Source organism: Trichechus manatus, unplaced genomic scaffold (genome assembly GCF_000243295.1).
Source record: "Trichechus manatus latirostris isolate Lorelei unplaced genomic scaffold, TriManLat1.0 scaffold00216, whole genome shotgun sequence".
Taxonomy (NCBI): domain Eukaryota; kingdom Metazoa; phylum Chordata; class Mammalia; order Sirenia; family Trichechidae; genus Trichechus; species Trichechus manatus.
The window spans coordinates 2,949,650-2,970,173 of record NW_004444152.1 but is presented as its reverse complement, the minus strand read 5'-3'; the positions used below and the strand labels follow the sequence as shown (position 1 = coordinate 2,970,173).

The following is a 20,524-nucleotide window of genomic DNA, read 5'->3' as shown; positions in this document are numbered from 1 at the left end:
AAGTTGAGCAGTGCCAGGTTTTGAACACAGGCATTTTGTCTTGAGTGCTCTTAACCAGTACATTCCATTACCTTTCCTTTCCTATGTCTCCCAGGACCAGAATGAGTACCTTGGGAGGCTCAAGGGACATGGGGGCTGCTGGGCACAGCTGGGCAGATTGTTCCCAGACACTGGGCATCCAGCCGGGGTAGCCTAGTGGTAGCGGTAATCCAGCCGCACTCTGCTCCATAAACCATGTGTGGCTGCATCTACCTGGGAGAAGCGGCACCTGTTTCTAATTTGCACAAAGATACGTTTGCCTTTCTCTCATGGCTTCTTTCTTATTAACCCTATTCTGCCTTCTCAGGTCTCTGCTATTCTGTCGAAAAAGGAGGAGAAAATGACCAAGTTACAGGTGAGTTGGGTTATTCTTTCTGTAACAACGTGCCATCTCATTTCTCAGTGAGTGGACACGTCTTTTTTTTTCTCTCTCTCTCTCCTCCTTGCCAGCAGTAAAGAATTTAGTACCATTTATGTGCCTATCTCCTGCTTTTTTTTTTTTTTTTTATAAGCTTTTTAGTTTTTGGAGCCCTGGTGGCACAGTGGTTAAGAGCTCGGCTGCTAACCAAAAGGTTGGCAGTTTGAATCCATCAGCTGCTCTTTGGAAACCATATGGGGCAGTTCTACTCTGTCCTGTGGGGTCTTTGTGAGTCGGAATCGACTTGACAGCAATGGGTTTTAGATTTTATTTGTTTTATCATCATTTTTATTCCTCAAGTAATAATGTAAAAGAATGAGCCCTGGTGGTGCAGTGGTTAACTGCTCCGGCTGCTAACTGAAAGGTCCGAGGTTGGAACCCACCACCTGCTCTACAGGAGAAAGATGTGGCAGTGTGCTTCTGTAAAGATTTATAACCTGGTGAAACCTAATGGGGCAGTTCTACTCTGTCTCAAGGGTCACTATGAGTCAGAATCGACTGGATGGCAACAGGTTGGGTAGGGTTTATGTAAAAGAGAATAGAAATAAAAAATGAGAAAGACCCATACATTATTATCCCACTTAGAAATCACTTGTTTTGTCCATGATCATTTTTTTCTACGCATCCATAACTGTATGTATAATAACAGATACTATTTTTGGGCTTTTTAAAGAATTGTCTACAAGGGATCAGATTGACAACAGCAACTCAAAAGATTAGATAGCAAATTTAGGGGGTGGTGAGTTTATGTTAATAGGGAGGAACAGTTTGGAAAAGGAGGGTGAGAATGGTTGCACAACTCAAAGAATGTAATCAAATTCAGTGAATTGTACATGAAGAAACTGTTGAATTGATGTTCCGTGGTGTATATTCTCAACAACAAAAATAAAAAACCTATAAAGAATATAATTTTGAATTGTGTTTTTTTTCACTTAATATTATAGTACTTAACTGTTATCAGTTAATATTATTTTAGTGAATTATTGTACCTTTTTTTTTGTTTTAAGGAGCACTGGTGGTGCAGTGGTTAAAGTGCTTGGCTGCTAACCGAAAGGTTGGTGGTTCAAACCCACCTGCTGCTCTGTGGGAGAAAGATATGGCAATCTGCTTCCGTAAAGATTTACAGCCTTGGAAACCCCATGGGGCAGTTCTGCTCTGTCCTATATGAGTTGGAATCGACTCAACAGCAATGGATTAATATTATTGCAGTGAATTATTGTACCTTTTTGTTTGTTTGTTTTACTATTCCACGTTTGCAGGATTTTAAATTCTTGAGGGTTCTTGCAGTTTTCCACTGTATAGCTGTTTTCCTACATATACTCTTTACCCGAAGAGCAATTATGAAGGAATTCTGATATTTGTCCTTAATGTTCTATGAACTAAAAACTGAAATACATATATATTTTCATAAGTGATGCCTTAAGTACTTTGTAAAAAGAATACCTAAAATATGGTTTGTCTAACAGGATCATACTGAAGCTGAACTCAGAAAAAAATAGTGTTAGATGTTTTTATACAAGAAGAGCTAAAGTCTTTCTTCCTGAAGCTTTCAGTGTGTGTGTCTGTGTATGTTTGTGTGTCCTTCATTATTTGTGCATTGATTTTTTATTAGAATAATACGTATACTTAAAAATTTAAAATGTTTGATCATGTTGTAGGATATGCAGGCACTTTCCGTCTGTCTCTGTATTCACTGCTCCGAATGGGTGTCTGAGGGCGGACTCGAATGCTCTGCATTGTTAACTTGAAGATAAGAGGTTCACATAGGTTGCAGCCTTGCTCAAGTTCCTACAGAAAGACAACTGTCCAGCCAACTCCAAAGCCTTTGCTTTCTAGGTCAGGAATATCAGACAGATCATTTGGGCAGAAAGAGAGACAAAAAACAAACAAAAAGCACCTATAGTTCTCCATTCAGAGACCTGAGGATGTCATGCTCAGAGCTCCAGCCAGAACAAATATAGTGTTGAACAGGTCTTTGTTTACAAATTTTAAATTTCCCTGCAGCAAAAAGTTACAAGACAGCTGTCAAAAGTGCAGTGAAAAATGTTCACGATATATATGGAAGAAAAAGCCTCAATAACCCCCAAATAAATGTTTTTACCAAACAAGAAATAGACATGTGCAGCATGGAAAGAGAATGTTACTGATCAGCTTTGTGAACTATTTGAAAAATAACTTGTTTTAACTTCTCAAATTTTCTTCTGAGATTCCTGAAGACTTTTAAAAAGTGATCATGTCCAGTGTTGGCCAGGGTGTAGAGGTTTAGGGATTTATACTTTCCTGGAAGAACAATAAATTAGAAAAATGATTACAAAACTTTAAAGATCAATATTCTTTGACATTGACATTCCTACTTTTTGGAATTTATTTTAAGGAGCTCATGGGACAGTTGAACTAAGATCTAGGTGGAAGAATGTATTTTGCAGCATTGTTTATAACAGAGAATCTAAAATTAAATAAGTGTGCATTATTTGGATTGGTTCATTATGTTCTAGAATATCACTTCCTTGGATTACTGAAATGAGATGAAAGTGACGGTGATGATGATTATAATAACGCCTGACATGTACTGGCTACTTACTATGTGACGGGCACTTTTCCTGAGTGTTTTACATACAGTCATTCATTTTATTGCTGGTACCCTATGCTACAGATAGCTAGTTGTTGCCAAGTTGACTCCAACTCATGGTGACCTCGTGTGTGCCAGAGTAGAACTGTGTTCCATAAGGTTTTCAACAGCTGATTTTTTTGGAAGTAATTGCCGGGCCTTTTTTCCAAGGCAGTTCTGGATGGACTCGAACGTCCAGCCTTTTGGTTAGCAGCTGAGCTTAACTGTTTGCACCACCCAGGGACTCAGAGATATAGATCTCGACATGCAGATGAGGAGAGGTTAAGGAGCTTGTCCAAGACCACACAGCTAGTATGGGGCAGAACATCCAGATGTGAACACAGGTAGGCAGGCTCCGGAGCTGTGCCTGTACCATAACCCACGAACACTGTAATCCATAGATGTAGCCCAGAGGATGAACTACATACATGAGCAGTTAGGGTGTCTGAGAGCCTGTGAATTTGGTAAGTAATAAGTAACGTGTGTATGAGAGAGGGAAAACAGATACCATCAGACGTTGTTGAGAGGAAACTGAGAAAGCTTCTCTGGGACAAATGGCATTATTAATAAAATTTAAAATATTAGTAACCCAGGATGCAACAGCGTTCCATACCCTTACCTGTAGGAGTGCTAGCAAAAGGTTGCAATTTAAAGTGCAAGGATTTCTTTTCTTGCAGCCCTTTTGGAGAATGGCATTGGCTGTGTGGAAGGCAAACAGAAAGTAGCTACTTAAATCCTCAGAACCCAGAGCAGCTTCCCATCCTTTCCACTTTCCCAGTGCTGCTCTTATTCCAGTGGACACTGGTTGTAAGACTGAGGTTGTGTGTGTTTGATGTTGTAGGAAGCAGTGACATTCAAGGACGTGGCTGTGGTCTTCACTGAGGAGGAGCTGGGGCTGCTGGACTCCACCCAGAGGACACTGTACCGAGACGTGATGCTGGAGAACTTCAGGAACCTACTCTCAGTGGGTGAGGACAGGCACCCTCTGTTACTTAGTATAAGTCTCCTGGGGTCTCTTTGTGTGCTCAGTTGTTTGAAACGCTAACCCATTGCCATCAAATCGATTCCAACTCATAGCGACCCTATAGGACAGAGTAGAACTGCCCCATAGGGTTTCCAAGGATGTAATCTTTACGGAAGAAGACTGCCACATCTTTCTCCCACAGAGCAGCTTGTGGGTTCAAACCACTGTTCTTTCAGTTAGCAGCCAGAGCTCTTTTTTTAAAGCTCTAAACCAAGAAACCAAAACCAAACCCATTGCCGTCAAGTTGATTCCGACTCAAAACAACCCTACAGGACAGAGTAGAACTGCCCCATACGGTTTCCAAGGAGCCCCTGGTGGATTTGAACTGCCGACCTTTTGGTTAGCAGTTGAGCTCTTAACCACTATGCCACCAGGGTTTCCTTTTAGAGCTCTAGGACTCATGAAATGGTGTTCTGAGCTTGGGCATCTGAGCATCCTAGTAATCTCTGTGCAACACAGACAAGATGTTTCAGGTGTTTTTCACCAGACAGAAGTCTGTCTTTTTAGCTGTAAATGGGTAAATTGGGGTCCTGCCTATTGGTTTGTCATGAAATCAGGTTAGTGAGTTGCTCCAGCCTTTTTTGTTTTCCAGAATGAAAATAACTGTTGACTAACTTGATTTTTTGTTTGTTTGTTTTCTTAAGAATGTGTTTGTAATTTCAAACTCACAGAAAAATTACCTAAGTAAAAGTATAATACAAAGAACACCCATAGGTACCTTTTATCCAGTTTCACCTATAATAACATATTACCCCATTTGCTTTATTGTATATGCTCATGCTCTTTCTCTTTCCACATATATTTATGTGCATATATGAAAAAAATGTGTGTGTGTATATATACTCATAATGTATTTCTTCTGAACTATTGAAGGGTAATTTACATATAACATGGCCCTTTACCCCTAAATACTTCAGTGTATATTTCATAGGAATAGGAATATTCCCTTATGTACTTGTAGTACGGATATAATACTTATATCTAATCTATTGTTTGTATTCCAGTTTTGTCAGTAGAGCCAGTTATATTCCTTATAGCATATTTTCTCCCTCTAGAACAGGATCTAGTCTCGCTTTTGTGTCTCTTTAGCCTCCTTTAATCTGGAACATTTCCACGGTCTTTCTCTGTATTTTATGACAATAACATTTTTTAAGAACATAGTTAGCCCCACCCCACCCCCACCATTTTTTAATAGAATATTTCTAATGTTTCCTCATAGTTAGATTCAGATTACCCATTCTGACTGGAACACTACATAGGTGGTGGTATGTCTTTCTGAGGGCATCACATCTAACGCGTTGCCGTTGGGTCGGTTCCAACTCATAGCGACCTTATAGGACAGAGTAGAACTCACCCATTGGGTTTCCTAGGTGGTAATCTTTATGGGAGCAGATCATCAGGTCTTTTCAACTGCGGACCTTTTGGTTAGCAGCTGAGCCCTTAACCACTGCTCCACCAGGGCTCCTTGGCATCACATCTAGAGGCCCACAGTGTCCAGCTGCCCCTCATTGGTGCTGTTAATTCTGATCACTCAGTTAAGATGTCCAGTTTCTTGACTATAAAATTACTGCTTTTTTCCCCCTTGAAATCATGGGGCAACACTTCAGCACCAGCAAGTATCCTCTTAAAAATCTCCCTATAGATTTAGCATCCTGTAATGATTCTTGCCTTATCCAGTCTTTACCATGAAAATTACCAAATGATGATTTTCTACGTTAGTACTTCCTTCACATTTAGCAGAGCCCTGGTGGTGCAGTGGTTAAGAGCTCAGGCTGCTAACCAAAAGGTCGGCAGTTGGAATCCACCAGCCACTCCTTGGAAACCCTATAGGGCAGTTCTACTCTGTCCTGTAGGGTCGCTATGAGTCGGAGTTGACTTGACAGCAACAAGTTTGGTTTGGTTTTAGTTTGTCACATTTAGCAGTTAGTGTTTAGCATTCTATGGTGAGCAAGAGCCCTCTCTTCTGAGCCATTTATTTACTTGTTTGTTACTTGTAGAGATTTCTGAATTCTTTACAGTTTGTGACTGTAGTTAATCATTTTGGTGGTAAAGTTGTCCCAGATTTGGCCAGTATAACCTTTAAGCTAGCTCCTGTGTCTTTGTGACTTGACCCCAACATTTTTTTAGACCACTTCCTTTTTTTATGGCACAACATGATGTTTTAGTTATCTTTTACTTACTTTGCCCCAGGTCTAGAATCGTCCATTTTTCTAAGGAGCCCTGATTCCTTTTATTGAAGAATGGTATTCAGCACCAAGGTCGGGATGCTAGGCAATGTCATTGCCACTGTGGTGTCTGTTTCAGGGTACAGAGCTAGGACATCTCTGTCTCTTTGTTTCTCTTTGTCTGTATGTATGTATGTATGAATGTATTTAGGTAGGTATATAAGTATATATCTCCACACATACGTATATACACACACATACACATACACACTATTATTACTTAACTTTGTAGCCTACAGTAAGGTACATATACATACAATTATATACATATACATACAATTATATACATAATTGATATATATACATTCCTGTACAGACATAAATATAAATATTTATCTGTATAAATAGATGTTCTTTTTTAATTCAAATTAAGAGAAATGTAAATTAAAACTATACTGAGATATGATTTCTCACCCATAGATTGATAGTATGGTATTTTGGCAAAGCTGTGGTGGGGAAAAGCACTTTCATACATTGAAAGAAGGAATGCAAAATGATCCATGTAGTTACCTTCCCCCAGCAATCCACTTCTAGGAATTTTCCCTAAAGATAGCAAAATACTAAAGAGCATTAATAGTATACTACAATTTGTATAAGAAAGAAGGGGAAAAAAGTAAATACGTATATATCTGCTTATCTGCATAAGAAGAAGCACAGGAAGGATTAATTAGAAAATTATGAAGTTATGTTTCTTATGGGGAAAAAAGTGAATATGTGTATATCTGCTTATCTTTATAAGAAGAAGCACAGGAAGGATTTATTAGAAAGTTATGAAGTTATGTTTCTTATAGTGTTGTTGTTAGGTGCCATCGAGTCGCTTCTGACTCATAGTGACCCTGTGTACAATGGAAGGAAACATTGCCAGGTCCTGTGCCATCCTCACAATCGTTGTTATGCTTGAGCCCATTGTTGCAGCCACTGTGTCAGTCCATCTTATTGAAGGTCTTCCTCTTTTTCGCTGATCCTCTACCAACCATGATATCCTTCTCCAGTGACTGGTCCTTCCTGATAACATGTCCAAAGTATGTGAGATGAAGTCTCACCATCCTTGCTTCTGGGGAACATTCTGGCTGTACTTCTTCCAAGACAGATTTATTCCTGCTTCTGGCAGTCCATGGTATATTCAGTGTTCTTCACCAACACTATAATTCAAAGGCATCAATTCTTTGGTCTTCCTTATTCATTGTCCAGTTTTCACATGCATATGAGGCGATTAAAAACACCATAGCTTGGATCAGGCGCGCTTCAGTCCTTAAAGTGGCATCTTTGCTTTTTAACACTTTAAAGAAATCTTTTGCAACAGATTTGCTCAATGTAATACATTGTTTAGTTTCTTGACTGCTGTTTCCGTGGGCATTGATTGTGGATCCAAGTAAAGTGAAATCCTTGACAACTTCAATATTTTCTCCATTTACCATGATGTTGCTTATTGGTCCAGTTGTGAGGACTTTTGTTTTCTTCATGTTGAGGTATAATCCATACTGAATGAAGGCTGTGGTCTTGGATCTTCATCAGTAAGGGCTTCAAGTCCTTTTCACTTTCAGCAAGCGAAGTTATGTCATGTGCATATCGCAGGTTGTTAATGAGTCTTCCTCCAATCCTGATGCCTCATTGTTTTTCATATAGTTCACCTTTTCGGGTTATTTGCTCAGCGTATAGACTGAATAGATATGGTGAAAGGATAAAACCCTGACGCACACCTTTTCTGACTTTAAACCATGCAGTATCCCCTTGTTCTGCTCATATGACTGCCTCTTGGTCTATGTACAGGTTCCTTATGAGCACAGTTAAGTGTTCTGGAATTCCCATTCTTTGAAATGTTATCCATAATTTGTTATGAGCCACAAAGTCGAATGCCTTTGCATAGTCAATAAAACACAGGTAAACATCTTTCTGGTATTCTCTGCTTTCAGCCAAGATCCATCTGACATCAGCAATGACATCCCTCATTCCATGTCCTCTTCTGAATCCAGCTTGAATGTCTGACAGTTCCCTGTTGATGTACTGCTGCAACCGCTTTTGAATGATCTTCAGCAAAATTTTACTTGTGTGTGATATTAATGATATTCAATAATTTCTGTGTTCTGTTGGATCACCTTTCTTTGGAATGGGCACAAATAGTAGGAGGGAAGTAATAAGATGGAAGGAATGTGGGAGAGAGTCACACTTTTCCAAGTATACCTTTTTGTCTGGTTTGGACTTTTAGAAATATGTTAGTTTAACACATTACAAAAATATATAAGAATGCACAGGGATGATAAACTAAAACTCGAAGGAAGATGAAATAAATGAAGTCAATTGTATTTGAAATTAATACCATAACCACATTGAGAGAAAAAGGGAAGAAAGAACTCAAGGAAGTAGCTAAGGAATACAGTACATAACTGTATACCCTCAGTTTGGGGTACGATGGCAGGGGGATGGGAAAATGAGTTGTTATCCTGGACATTTTTAATAGGTTTGTTTATTGGAGTGGTATGGAAGAAGCAATTCTGAAACTATTTCAGATGTACTACAGGTGTCAAGGCAATTCAATGGAGAAGGTATAATCTTTTTAACAGATGGTTCTGGAACATTTGGTCATGTATATGCAAAAAGATGAACCTGGAACCATGCCTCACACCTTAGAAAAAATTAACTCAAAATGGATAATAGACCTAGTGTAAAATGTAAAACTATGAAAATTCTAGAAGAAAATATAGGAGAAAGTCTTCATAACTTTGGGTTAGGCAGAGTTCTTAGATATGGCACCAAAAGCGTGATTCAGAAAAGAACAAAACTGAAAACTGGACTTTATCAAAATTAAAATCATTTGGTCTCCTGCCTTTTTATAGGACATCAACCATTCAAACCAGACTTGATATCCCAGTTGGAGAAAGAGGAAAAGCTTTTGATGATGGAGACAGAAACCCAAGGAGATGAGGGTTCCGGTGAGTGCTGTGCGGCGATAACACAGTAGCCAGAGAGCCCCTGCTAACACACCGTCAGACATGTCACTTCTCTGTTTAAAACTCTCTGGTAGATTTCCATTTCATACATAGTAAATTTGAAAGTACTTAAAGTGGCCTTTTAGACCCTAAGGTGTCTGTCCCCGCAACTCCACTGTTGCTTGTTTTTGCTCAGTCGGTCTTTTCCAGCTGCACTGCCCCATTGCTGCCCATCAGATCTGTCACTTATTCTTCCACTTCAGGCTCCTTGACTTGCCCTTCCATTTGCCTCAAATAAATGAATTGGTTAATAGGTGCATGGACTTCCCTGTCTCCAGACCTTCACGAGATAGTTAATACGTATAGAATAAACCAATGAACTAGAAGGATACTCAGGAATGTTGTTCATCATGTGATGAATGCCTGTCCTAATCCTTGGGTATTCATAGATAAAAACTGAAAAAAAAACCAAACCTGTTGCTGTCGAGTCAGTTCTGACTCATACCGATCCTGTAGTACAGAGTAGAACAGCCCCATATGGTTTCCAAGGAGCGGCTGGTGGATTCGAACTGCTGACCTTTTGGTTAGCAGCCTAGCTCTTAACCACTGTGCCACCAGGGCTCCTAATAGATAAGAACAGCCAGTCATCTAAATTAAGTATTGAAAATGACCAGTGCCAGCATTATAATTGATGCTTCTTATGCATCAGCCTCAAGTGAGACACTCTTGCGTTGGTGATGATTTCCTCATTCATAATCCCAGCTCTTTATCTTCCCATTCTCTCCTCTCTCCCTCTCATCCTTTAGTACCTAATCAATTTCTTGACCTAGGTATAGTTGTGAAGTAGAATTTTCAAGTTGGACATTTCTATGAGTCCAAATATTTTGGTAATATTTCTTGAGTCCCCAAGACTGACATCAAAGGCCACTGTCACACTGTGTAGATAAGGATGGCCCTGGGTGGGAAAAAAGAGGAAACAGAAAATGTCAAAGTAAATTAATTCACTTCTGTAATTTCTGTTTCCTTCTCAGTTAAGTTTCAGGTTCATCCATGGTGCAGTACACTCTTTAGAGCAGGGGTTGGCACACTTCCATTTTCAGCCTACAATCCGTGTAGGCATGAAACTAAGAGATACACACCTACCTATTGACATTTTTCCAAATTTCCCATTTGAACTTTCCGTTTGAACCTTATAATTGTTTTGTTAAAGATTTTACATCTTTCTGAACTGCTTAACTTGTTGCCGTTGAGTCGATTCCCACTTACAGCAACCGTACAGGACAGAGTAGAACTGCCCCACAGGGTTTCCAAGGCTGAAAATCTTTACAGAAGCAGACTGCCACATCTTTCTCCTACAGAGTGGCTGGTGGGTTCCAGCTGATGGTGGGTTTGGCCATGACTGTCAGTATGTAGTGTATGTAGCCCAGTGCAGACCTATGTATGTATACATATCTGTGCACATCTGATGTCCTTATTTATATGCAATGCACTGATATTTTCTGTCCTTTTTTGTTTTTGTTTCCAGTAAACTTTTTATTTAGAAGACTTTTACATTTATACATAAATTTCAAACATAGTGCAGAGAGTTCCCATATATCCTCCACACAGTTTCCATATGATTAATAGCTTGCGTTGCTATGGTGCGTATGTCAAAACTAGTGAACCAATATTGATACTGAAGTCCATTCTTCATTGAGATTTTCTTAGTTTTTACCTAATGTCCTTTGTTAAAAATTTTGTCCCAGGATCCTATCCAAGATTCTACATAACATTTAGTTGTCATGTCTCCTTAGGCTTCTCTTGGCTATGATAATTTTTCAGACTTCCCTTGTTTTTGATGACCTTGAGAGTTTCGAGGAGCAGTGGTCAGGCATTTTGTAGGATATTCCCGGATTGGGATTTGTCTCACAATTAGACAGGGTTTAGGGTGTCTTGGGGGAAGATCAGAGGTCAAGGGCCATTCTCATCACTTCATGTATCAAGGGTACATGATACCAACGTGACTTGTCACTGTCGATGCTCTCACCTCGATCACCTGCTTGAGGTCGTGTTTGTCAGGTTTCTCCGCTGCAATGTTGCCCTTTTTCGCTCCTTTCCTTTCTACTTTTGGGGAGGAAGTCACTTGAAGTGTGAGGAGTTATGCTTCACCTTACTGAGGGTGGTGTAGCTTCATAAATTACTTGGAGTTCCACATGGGAGATTTATATATTATCTGCCATTCATTTATTTATTCAATAATATATCAGTGTGATGGTTAATGTTGTGTGTCAACGTGGCTAGGCTATGATTCTCATTGTTTTTTCAAACACTGGACTGGGTGCTCCTCCAAAATGTGATATAATATAAACATCTTCCATGTCGTGATCTGATGTGAGCAGCCAATCAGTTGAAAGGGCAGTTCCTTGTGGGAGGGTGGCCTGCCTCCAGTATATGGGTAAATGGATGTTCTGGCAAAGCTGACTCTCTCTCTCTCTCCACCCATGCTCTTCTTGTTGTCTGACCTCTGGTTCCTGGGACATACTGTATTTTTTTATGCAAATAACGTGTGCCTTCTACATTTGTTTGCCAACCACTCCCTTCTCCCACATGCCAATTTTTTTTACATACTGCTCTAAAATAATTAGCATAGCATGTTTATGGAAGTACCTCGTGGTGGGGTCGGGGTGGGGGCAGTGGTTGGCAAACAAACATAGAAGGTGCACATTATTTGAGTAAAAATACAGTAAGCCTGCAGAAGTCTCTGCCCTGCATCTGAACCTGCGGATTTGGGATTTGTTGTCCCCTGTAACCTCATGAGCCAGCAGAGGTCTGTAGCCTGTTGCTTGACCCACAGATTTGGGACTTGCCAGCCCCCACAACTGCATGTCACAATCTACTAAATTGATTTCAAGCCTGACTAATGGTTCCCCCCAATTAGTGTTGTCTTGCTGTTATAGGTTATAAACCCGTTGCTGCAGTTAGATTCCAACCCATAGCGACCCTTAGAGGACAGAGTAGAACTGCCTCATAGAGTTTCCAAGGAGTGGCTGGTGGATTTGAACTGCCAACCTTTTGGTTAGCAGCCGTATCACTTAATCACTGTGCTACCAAGGCTCCATTATAGGTTATAAGTTCCAAATTTTCTATACCTAACAATATCCTGTAATCTGTTTTCAAAAGTACAGCCTTCTCTGCCAGTCATTGAATTTGTCTTCTGTTTAGAAAATGATAGGAAAAATCACTTCACTTATAGTAAAACAGATGATTTGGAATCCATGTCTACGTTAAATCAACTAGTCAGCCCACGTAAGCAAACAAAGATATGTTTTCATGGAATTGACTGGTTGCTTGACTCTGTCAGAAGCACACACTCAGCAATGTTAGAGCCTTCCTTAGCTGTTGATGAGACGAGGCTCTCAAAGATAATCCTTTACCTGCACTTTGCCTTAACACTGCATCCCTCTGAGACTGTTAGTTGTTACTGATGCAATCTAAAATTCCCAACAGGGATGGAAAGAGAAGTTTCTGGTCCGTTGGACCAGGCAGGCACCTTGATGCTAGAGAAAACATCATTGCTCCACAAACAAAGGGCTTCTCGGCTTTTCTTTTTTCCCATAGCAAATTGTTTGTTTTTCTTTTCTACTGTCATCTTCTCATTATATCGAGATTATCAAGTTCATTAATCAGGAGATCCTTTCAGTAATCTCCATATTTCAAGTAATAAGGTGCCCCCTGCCAAGTTATGTTGCTTTTTCTTCTATTTCCTTTTGGTAATTTGTTGGTTCCAGCTAGGTATCTGAATCCACTCAAAGTTTTCAGTAAAGTATTGGACAATTTCAATTTTCTCCACGGGAAAGGAATAGAAAGCAGCAGCTCTCTGCCTCAGTGAGCATGCAGTACAATCTTTGGAAGTGTCCCACAGAGAGCTACTGCTCCCTCTCACCAGGGATGCACGTTCAGGTTCTGATTAGCAAATCTTTGTGGCCCTGTGAAAATGGTCTAGTAGTAGCGTCAGAACCTGTCTAACTTCGGGGGGTGGGGAATGCAAATCAAGATCAGCCCAAGGCTGATCCCTATGAGGTGGTCAGCTATACCTCCACTCTCCAACCTTTTTACCAATTCTGACACCAGCCGTCCCTTCCACGGTACTCTCTACTTCTCTACTGGGTTCAATAATTCATTGCAATGGCCACACAGAACTCACAGACCATACTTAGAGGTAAGTGGTTTGTTAAGGAAGCAGCAAGTACAACTCGGGATCAGGATCAGCAAGCTACAACTCAGGATCAGGTAGCATGTAGGCAAAGTCCCAAAGTGGAGAGTACATCCCTCCCTCTTTCAGTGCAGGACAGTTCTCTCAGCTCCTCTTCTATGTGCAAACAAGCAAGCCCTTCTTTCTGCTGTGCAGGCCTTCTCTCAGCCCCCTCAGGATAGGCTCCTCTCATCCCTCTCAGGACAGGCCTCCTTTTGGCTGTGCATGCCCCCTTTCAGCCATGCGGGCCTCTCTGCCTTCAGCTTCCCTGCTGTTGGCCTCTCCACTGCCAACTGACCCAGCTCATAACAGTGTAGCAGTTTTGTTCAGCTCTGTTAACTGCATTCCTAACAGCAGGTTTCTGCTCTTACCACCGACTCTGCCACAGGGCCCCTTCTAGGCCTTTTGCTGCCGGCTCTGCTGCAGAACCACTTCTAGGCCTCTTATTGTCTTCAGTGTTACATTGTCAACCCATGTGACAGCTCTTTTAGGAGGTTCCTTACCTCTTCTCTCTCTGCTTCTTCTCTCCTCTTGTCTTCCTTCTTCTTTCTGCCCACCTCTGTGGGGTTGGCTGCATATGTAAGCCAACTCCTCATCAGTTTCAAGGCATGACTCTGAACTGACCAGTCCCCTCTTGGTAGGCCACAGACACTTCATTTGCAAAGCAGGTTATAGTCACTTCATTTGCATAAGTATATTGACCAATCCCTGCAAGATGCATACCAATCAAAGGGCAGGCTGCAGCCCAGGGCCAGACAAAATGTACCAAAACCAGGTTTACAGTTTTACCCAGGATATGTCAATCAACCTGGACAAAAGTAACAAACCCTCTGAGGTAGAAAATTAGGGCAAAGGTAACTCCTCATGGCTTAGAGGAGAAAATCTTTCAAGCTGTTTTTCCAAAGCACCAAGGCAAAAGGCCACATAAGGTCATGTCACCACAAGCCCACATTTTTTCTTCCTCAAGGAGCTCTAAACATATCTCAGTTCTCCTTCCCAGTATATTCCTTTCTGCTGTCCTGACTCTTAGAAAGACTAAGTACTAAAGCAGGATTACTGAGGAGATATAATAAATCCTCAACCTTCTTACCTCAGATGAGGTCTTTAGTGGTCTTTTGCAGTACCTGTTTTCTCCATCAAGTAAAGTATATTTATAAACTTGATTTAGCACAATTTCTCATCAGCACAGCTACCTTTGATAGTAAAGTACAACTTAAATGTTGAGCTATGGAAAGAAAATGACAGATGTAGAATAAGATGCTTCTTTTTGTACCATTTACTAACAGAAATTAATGTTAAATGTGTGATTTTTTTTTTCCATAAGAACTTGAAACTTCCTCTGGCCTTCTTTTCACATTGTGAAAACCACTAGTCAGGGGGAAACTTCAATCTTTCCTATGTATTTGAGATTACTGGGTCATAAATTATGTACTAATTTATATTAAAACAGTTGCTTTGTAAGAAATTGGACATTGACTACGACGCTGCTTTCATGTGCTCAAACCAGTAAGTCAGTCCCGAAAGACTTATCCTTGTAACATTAGAATAATCTTTATGGGTGTATATTGAGCGTGCCTGATGATACCAAAACAAAACTGTAAGCGTTATGATTAACTCTAGCCAGAAGCCCAGCCTTCTTATGTACGAACTATTTGCTTTATCTAATGTGCCTTCTATAGTATGTCCCTTCATTTCATCCTAGGTGATAAAATATTAATGTAATAACTGAAAGCTTTGCTTGTGAGAAGCCAGAGACATCACTAAACATCTTTTTTTAAAAAAATGTATATTTTACTGTGTTTTCAGTGAAGGTTCCCACAGCGGTTTGGGTTCCCATTCAACAATTTCTGCAGCAGGTGTTCAGTGACATTGGTTACTTTCTTCACAATGCATGAGCATTCTCATTATTTCTGTTCTGGTTGTTCCATTTTCATTAATCTAGTTTCCCTGCCCCCTTATATGCTCATCTTTGTTTTAAAATAATTGTTGACCATTTGGTCTCATATAGGTAGTTTTCAGAAGGAGCACAGTATTTATGGGTGATACTCATTATTTTTTGAGCCAATCTGTTATTTAGCTACAAGGTGACCTCAGTGGTTAGTTTCAGTTCAGGGTCTGAAGAGTAGTATGTCAGGGCAATAGTCTCAGGAAGTCCTCCAGTCTCTACCAGTCCAGTAGGTCTAGTTATTTTTTTTTTGCAAGGGGGGTGAGATTTGAGGTTCTGTTTCACATTTTTCTCCCAATCTGTCAGAATCCGTCTATTGTGCCCCTGATTAGAACAGTCAGTAGTGATAGCCGGGCACCATCTAGTTCTTCTGGTCTCAGGGCAGATGAGGCCATGGTTCATGTAGACTATTTGTTCTGTAGACTAGTTTCTTCTTTGAGTCTTTGGTTTCCTTCTTTCTCTTTTGCTCTGGATGAGGAGAGACCAGTAGTTGTATTTAGATGTCTGCTTGCAAGCTTTTAAGACCGCAAACACTACTCACCAAACTAGGATGTAGAACATAACTTTATGAGCTATATATGCCAAATGACCGAGATGCTCCACGAGACTGTGGTCCTAATCCTTCAAACCCAGAAATCCAATCCCATAAGGTGTTTGGCTATGTCTAAGAAGTATCTGTAACTGTGCCCCCATGTGCTTTATTATACTAAATGTTTTTTAGAGTACCCAGATGAGTACTGATGGACATGCCTTCAGTGTCATCCCACAATCAGTGGACCATCCCAAAGCCTAGTGAGGTAGTCATCAGGGTAGGTAGTCATCAGTGTGGCCTCTTTTTTTCTTTTTGATTAAGTTGGGGATAGCATGAGGCTATAGGTAAGATTAAAGAAAAAATAAACCATTTTTATTTTTAAAATTAGACTCAATCTATAGGCCTATGTGTGACCTTAGATCCTACACCTTTCATTTCATCTACAAGAGATTCTTGTCACCATTGTTTTTCTCATCAACAACATCACTTTTAGTGTGGCCCTACTTCTTGCTCAGCCTTTCAACGTTCGAGCAAAATCGCCATTGCCAGTTCCTTTCCCATTAAAACAGCTTACTTGTAAATGCCGTTATTCTTCTGTGAGTAAGCTTAACCTCTCACAAATGATTCAAACTGTGATTTATTCATTATATGTTTATTTAACAATTGCTACTTACTAGGCAGTATTACAGGCAGTGAGGATAATGCAGAGCATAAAACAAAGTGCTTGTCCTTATGGATTCCAGTCCAGTGTGGAGAGACATACCAACACAAACACATAAGGAAGACTTATTATGTTAGAGGTTAATATTCATGTTATGAAAAAAAAAACCCCTTTTAATGCTTTGTTTTCTGGATACTATAAGAGCTGATGTACTACCAGGTGTTAGAACTATGTATGTCATTACTTCACCTCTGTATAAACATTTGTCTTCGTGGAGGATACTTCTCACCAGTATACGAACATCTGTCTGCTTTTAATCTGAGCTTTAATAACCAGGCAGTAAGCTATTTCCACCCAAGCATGCTTATCTTCAACTATTCTGGTGCCTCAAATTCCCTAAGCATTAAAGTAATTGTCTAGTAAAATGACCCAAGCTAAAGTCAGTGTCCATTGAGTTTTGCTCATGGCTGATGAGTTGACTCAAAGGCCACCTACAGGTGCCTTGAATCAAGGCTGTGCTTACCCCCTCAGCCTTTAAAAAAATTTTTTTAGTGTCTTTTGAGTTGGAAACTGTCACAGAGTTTCACATTCTGACCTATGCTGTGGCCCTTGGTAATTGAGAAACCGCTTTCGAAAGGAGATAAAATCTGAGAATGACTTACAGTGACTTAGGTGAGTTTGTTATCCTCATGAAGATAAATTACTCGTTAGAGAGACGCCACGTGATGCCTCAAACATATATTAAAGATCTTTGTTTACTTTCTTCAGCACAGCATTTGACGCGCAGTCTCCTCCAAACAAACAAAAAATTACCATGCCCACGTAGCAGAGAAAAAAGAAAAACTTATTATCAGGACAAAAAGCATTTATCCATTTACAATTATATTCTTTCCAGTTCGAGAGGATTTTCTTCTTGTGATCTCCAGGCGATCCATGATAAACTCATGATAATCTGTGTACACCTTTATTAGTCCTTTCGAACAGGACCACTATGTCCTGATGTCCAGGTTGTATAGCAGAGCCCTCATTTTGAAGCATACAGATAGCCTGAATTATGTAGATCCTACTTATATACCTGGTGTAGCCAAAGAAGAGGATTTTTCTAAGTATGCTTAGAGATTGTGACATGAATCTCCCTCTGCTTTATTTAAGTTTTATATTATGACCTGAGTGTAAAATCTTGAAATCACTGAATAAAGCACTCACTTGTCTATATTTCTGAATTCTCTTTATTCCTACAGAAAGCAAGAGTCAACAGAAGATGGAGAGTATTCAAGAAGTGGGATTAAACTACCTTTCCGCCAAAGAGCTTTCCCCCTGGCAGACCTGGCAACAGGATGCAAGCAGATTAACCAGGTGTCAGCATTCCGTGAGAAATACTCAAGAGGGTAGTTTTCAGTTACAAAAACAACGTGATTCCCCTTGCCAGGTTTGGGCAGGAATACCAATTCAGATTTCTGAAGACGAGAACTATATATTGACTCATAAAGAGAATGGTTCCAATTATATAAAAAATCAAGACTTTCCATCTTGGAGAGCCCTGCATTCTTGGAGGAAAATGTATCTGACTGAGTCACCCAATTATCAGTGTCGATGTCAGCAAATTCTCATGAAAAATAATTTCTGTAACTGTGACGGCATCAGTTGGGTCCCATATCACAATGACAATCTGGGAATACACGAGACAGAAAAAAATTACAGCTGCCATGATTGTGGAAAAGACATCATGAAGGTATCATTACTTAATCAGGACTTAATTCCAACAAGATATAAGCCCTACTGGGGTAATGAGTATAGAAAAGCCTTCAGTGATGTCACCAGCTCTAAAGTTCATCAGTGGTTACACTTAGAAGGGAAGCCCCATACATACAGTCAGTGTGGAAAGGGCTTCAGTTATAGCTCAGTTCTTCATATTCATCAAAGTGTTCATAGAGGAGATGATTGTGTTATTGAGAGGTCACATCTACAGTCTCATCAGAGAGTGCAAACAGAGGAGAAACTGTGTAAATGTGAAAATGGTAAGAACTTCAATCAGTATTCCTCTCTTAACACTTATGAGCTTACTCACGCAGGAGAGATGTCCAGTAGATGCAACATTTGTGATAAAGCTTTGAGCCATAGCTTAGACCTTAGTAGTATTTTTAGGGTCCATACTGGGGAGGAACCCCATGAATATGAAGAGAATGGATATGTCTTTGATCAGAGCTCATGTCTTCAGAAAATCCACACTGAAGGGAAGCTATACACAGGTGTGGAGTGTGGGAAGAGCTTCATTTGTAGTTCAAATCTTAACATTCAGCACAGAGTTCACATAGAAGAGAATCTCTGTAATTCTGAGGAGGTTGATAATGACTTCAGTGTGGCCTCACATTTTCAGGACCTTCAGATAGTCCACACTAGGGAACAGCCATACAAACATTATGCATGTGGTAACACTTTCAGTCAAATTTCATATCTTCAGGGCCCTCCGAAAATCCATGTTGGAGAGAAACCTTATAAGAAGTATGAAAATGGCTTGAACTGGAGTTCAAAACTTAAAGATCATCAGAGAGTTGACACTGGAGAGAAGCCATACAAATGCGATGCGTGTGGTAAAGGTTTCAGTCATAAATCAGTTCTTAAAGTTCATCAGAGAGTCCACACAGGAGAGAAACCTTATAAATGTGAGGAGTGCAGTAAGGAATTCAGTCGGAGTTCATACCTTCAAGCTCATCAGAGAGTCCACACTGGAGAAAAGCCATACAAATGTGAGGAGTGTGGGAAAGGATTCAGTCGGAATTCGTACCTTCAAGGCCATCAGAGAATCCACACTGGAGAAAAACCATACAAGTGCGAAGAGTGTGGTAAAGGCTTCAGTCGGAGTTCACACCTTCAAGGCCATCAGAGAGTCCACACTGGAGAAAAACCGTACAAATGTGAGGAATGTGGGAAGGGATTCAGTTGGAACTTTAACCTTCAAATTCATCAGAGGGTTCACACAGGAGAGAAACCTTATAAATGTGGAGAATGTGGTAAGGGCTTCAGTAAGGCCTCAACTCTTCTGGCCCATGAGAGAGTCCACACAGGAGAGAAGCCATACCAGTGTGATGAGTGTGGTAAGAGCTTCAGTCAGAGATCATACCTTCAAAGTCATCAGAGTGTTCATACTGGAGAGAGACCATATATATGTGCTGTGTGTGGGAAGGGCTTCAGTCAGAGAGCATATCTTCAAGGCCATCAGAGAGTCCACACAAGAGTGAAGCCATATAAATGTGAGATGTGTGGGAAGGGCTTTAGTCAGAGTTCACGCCTTGAAGCACATCGGAGGGTCCACACAGGAGGGAAACCATACAAGTGTGAGGTATGTGCGAAGGGCTTCAGTGAGAGTTCACGCCTTCAGGCACATCAGAGGATCCACACAGAAGGAAGGCCTTATAAATGTGAACAATGTGGTAAGGGTTTCAGTGGGTATTCAAGTCTTCAAGCCCATCACAGAGTCCACACTGGGGAGAAACCATACAAATGTGAGTTATGTGGAAAGGGCTTCAGTCAGAGATCCAACCTTCAAGCTCATCAGAGAGTCCACACAGGAGAGAAACCATTTGAATGTGAAGCATGTGGTAAGGGTTTCCGTTGGAGCTCAGGTCTTCTAATTCATCAGAGAATTCATAGTAGTGATAAATTCTATAAAAGTGAAGAGTGCAGTAAGGATTATCCTTCATCCGACAATCCACAATACAGGAATGAAGTTCTGTAAAATGATGTTTTGTTTTGTTTTAAGCCTTCAAATGGGATCCGAAATTTCCTGTTTATAGTAAAAAAAAAAAAAAAAAAAAAAAAAATTTCTACTTTAATTTTTCTATTTCATTAATTTTCATTTTAATGAAAAATTAACATTTCTGCCCAACCTCATTAATCACAATGGTTAGGAGACT

General features: G+C 40.2%; 1 protein-coding gene across 1 annotated transcript; it reads left to right on the top strand.

The window, feature by feature from the left end:
* The first annotated feature begins 226 nt into the window (after positions 1–226).
* On the top strand, positions 227–20,392 carry ZNF112 (zinc finger protein 112). Its single transcript, XM_004388784.3, has 4 exons — positions 227–394; positions 3,907–4,033; positions 9,149–9,248; positions 17,856–20,392. The coding sequence occupies exons 1-4, from the start codon at positions 380–382 to the stop codon at positions 20,344–20,346; spliced, it is 2,733 nt and encodes a 910-aa protein (XP_004388841.1). The 5' UTR covers positions 227–379; the 3' UTR covers positions 20,347–20,392.
* The last annotated feature ends 132 nt before the right edge of the window (positions 20,393–20,524 follow it).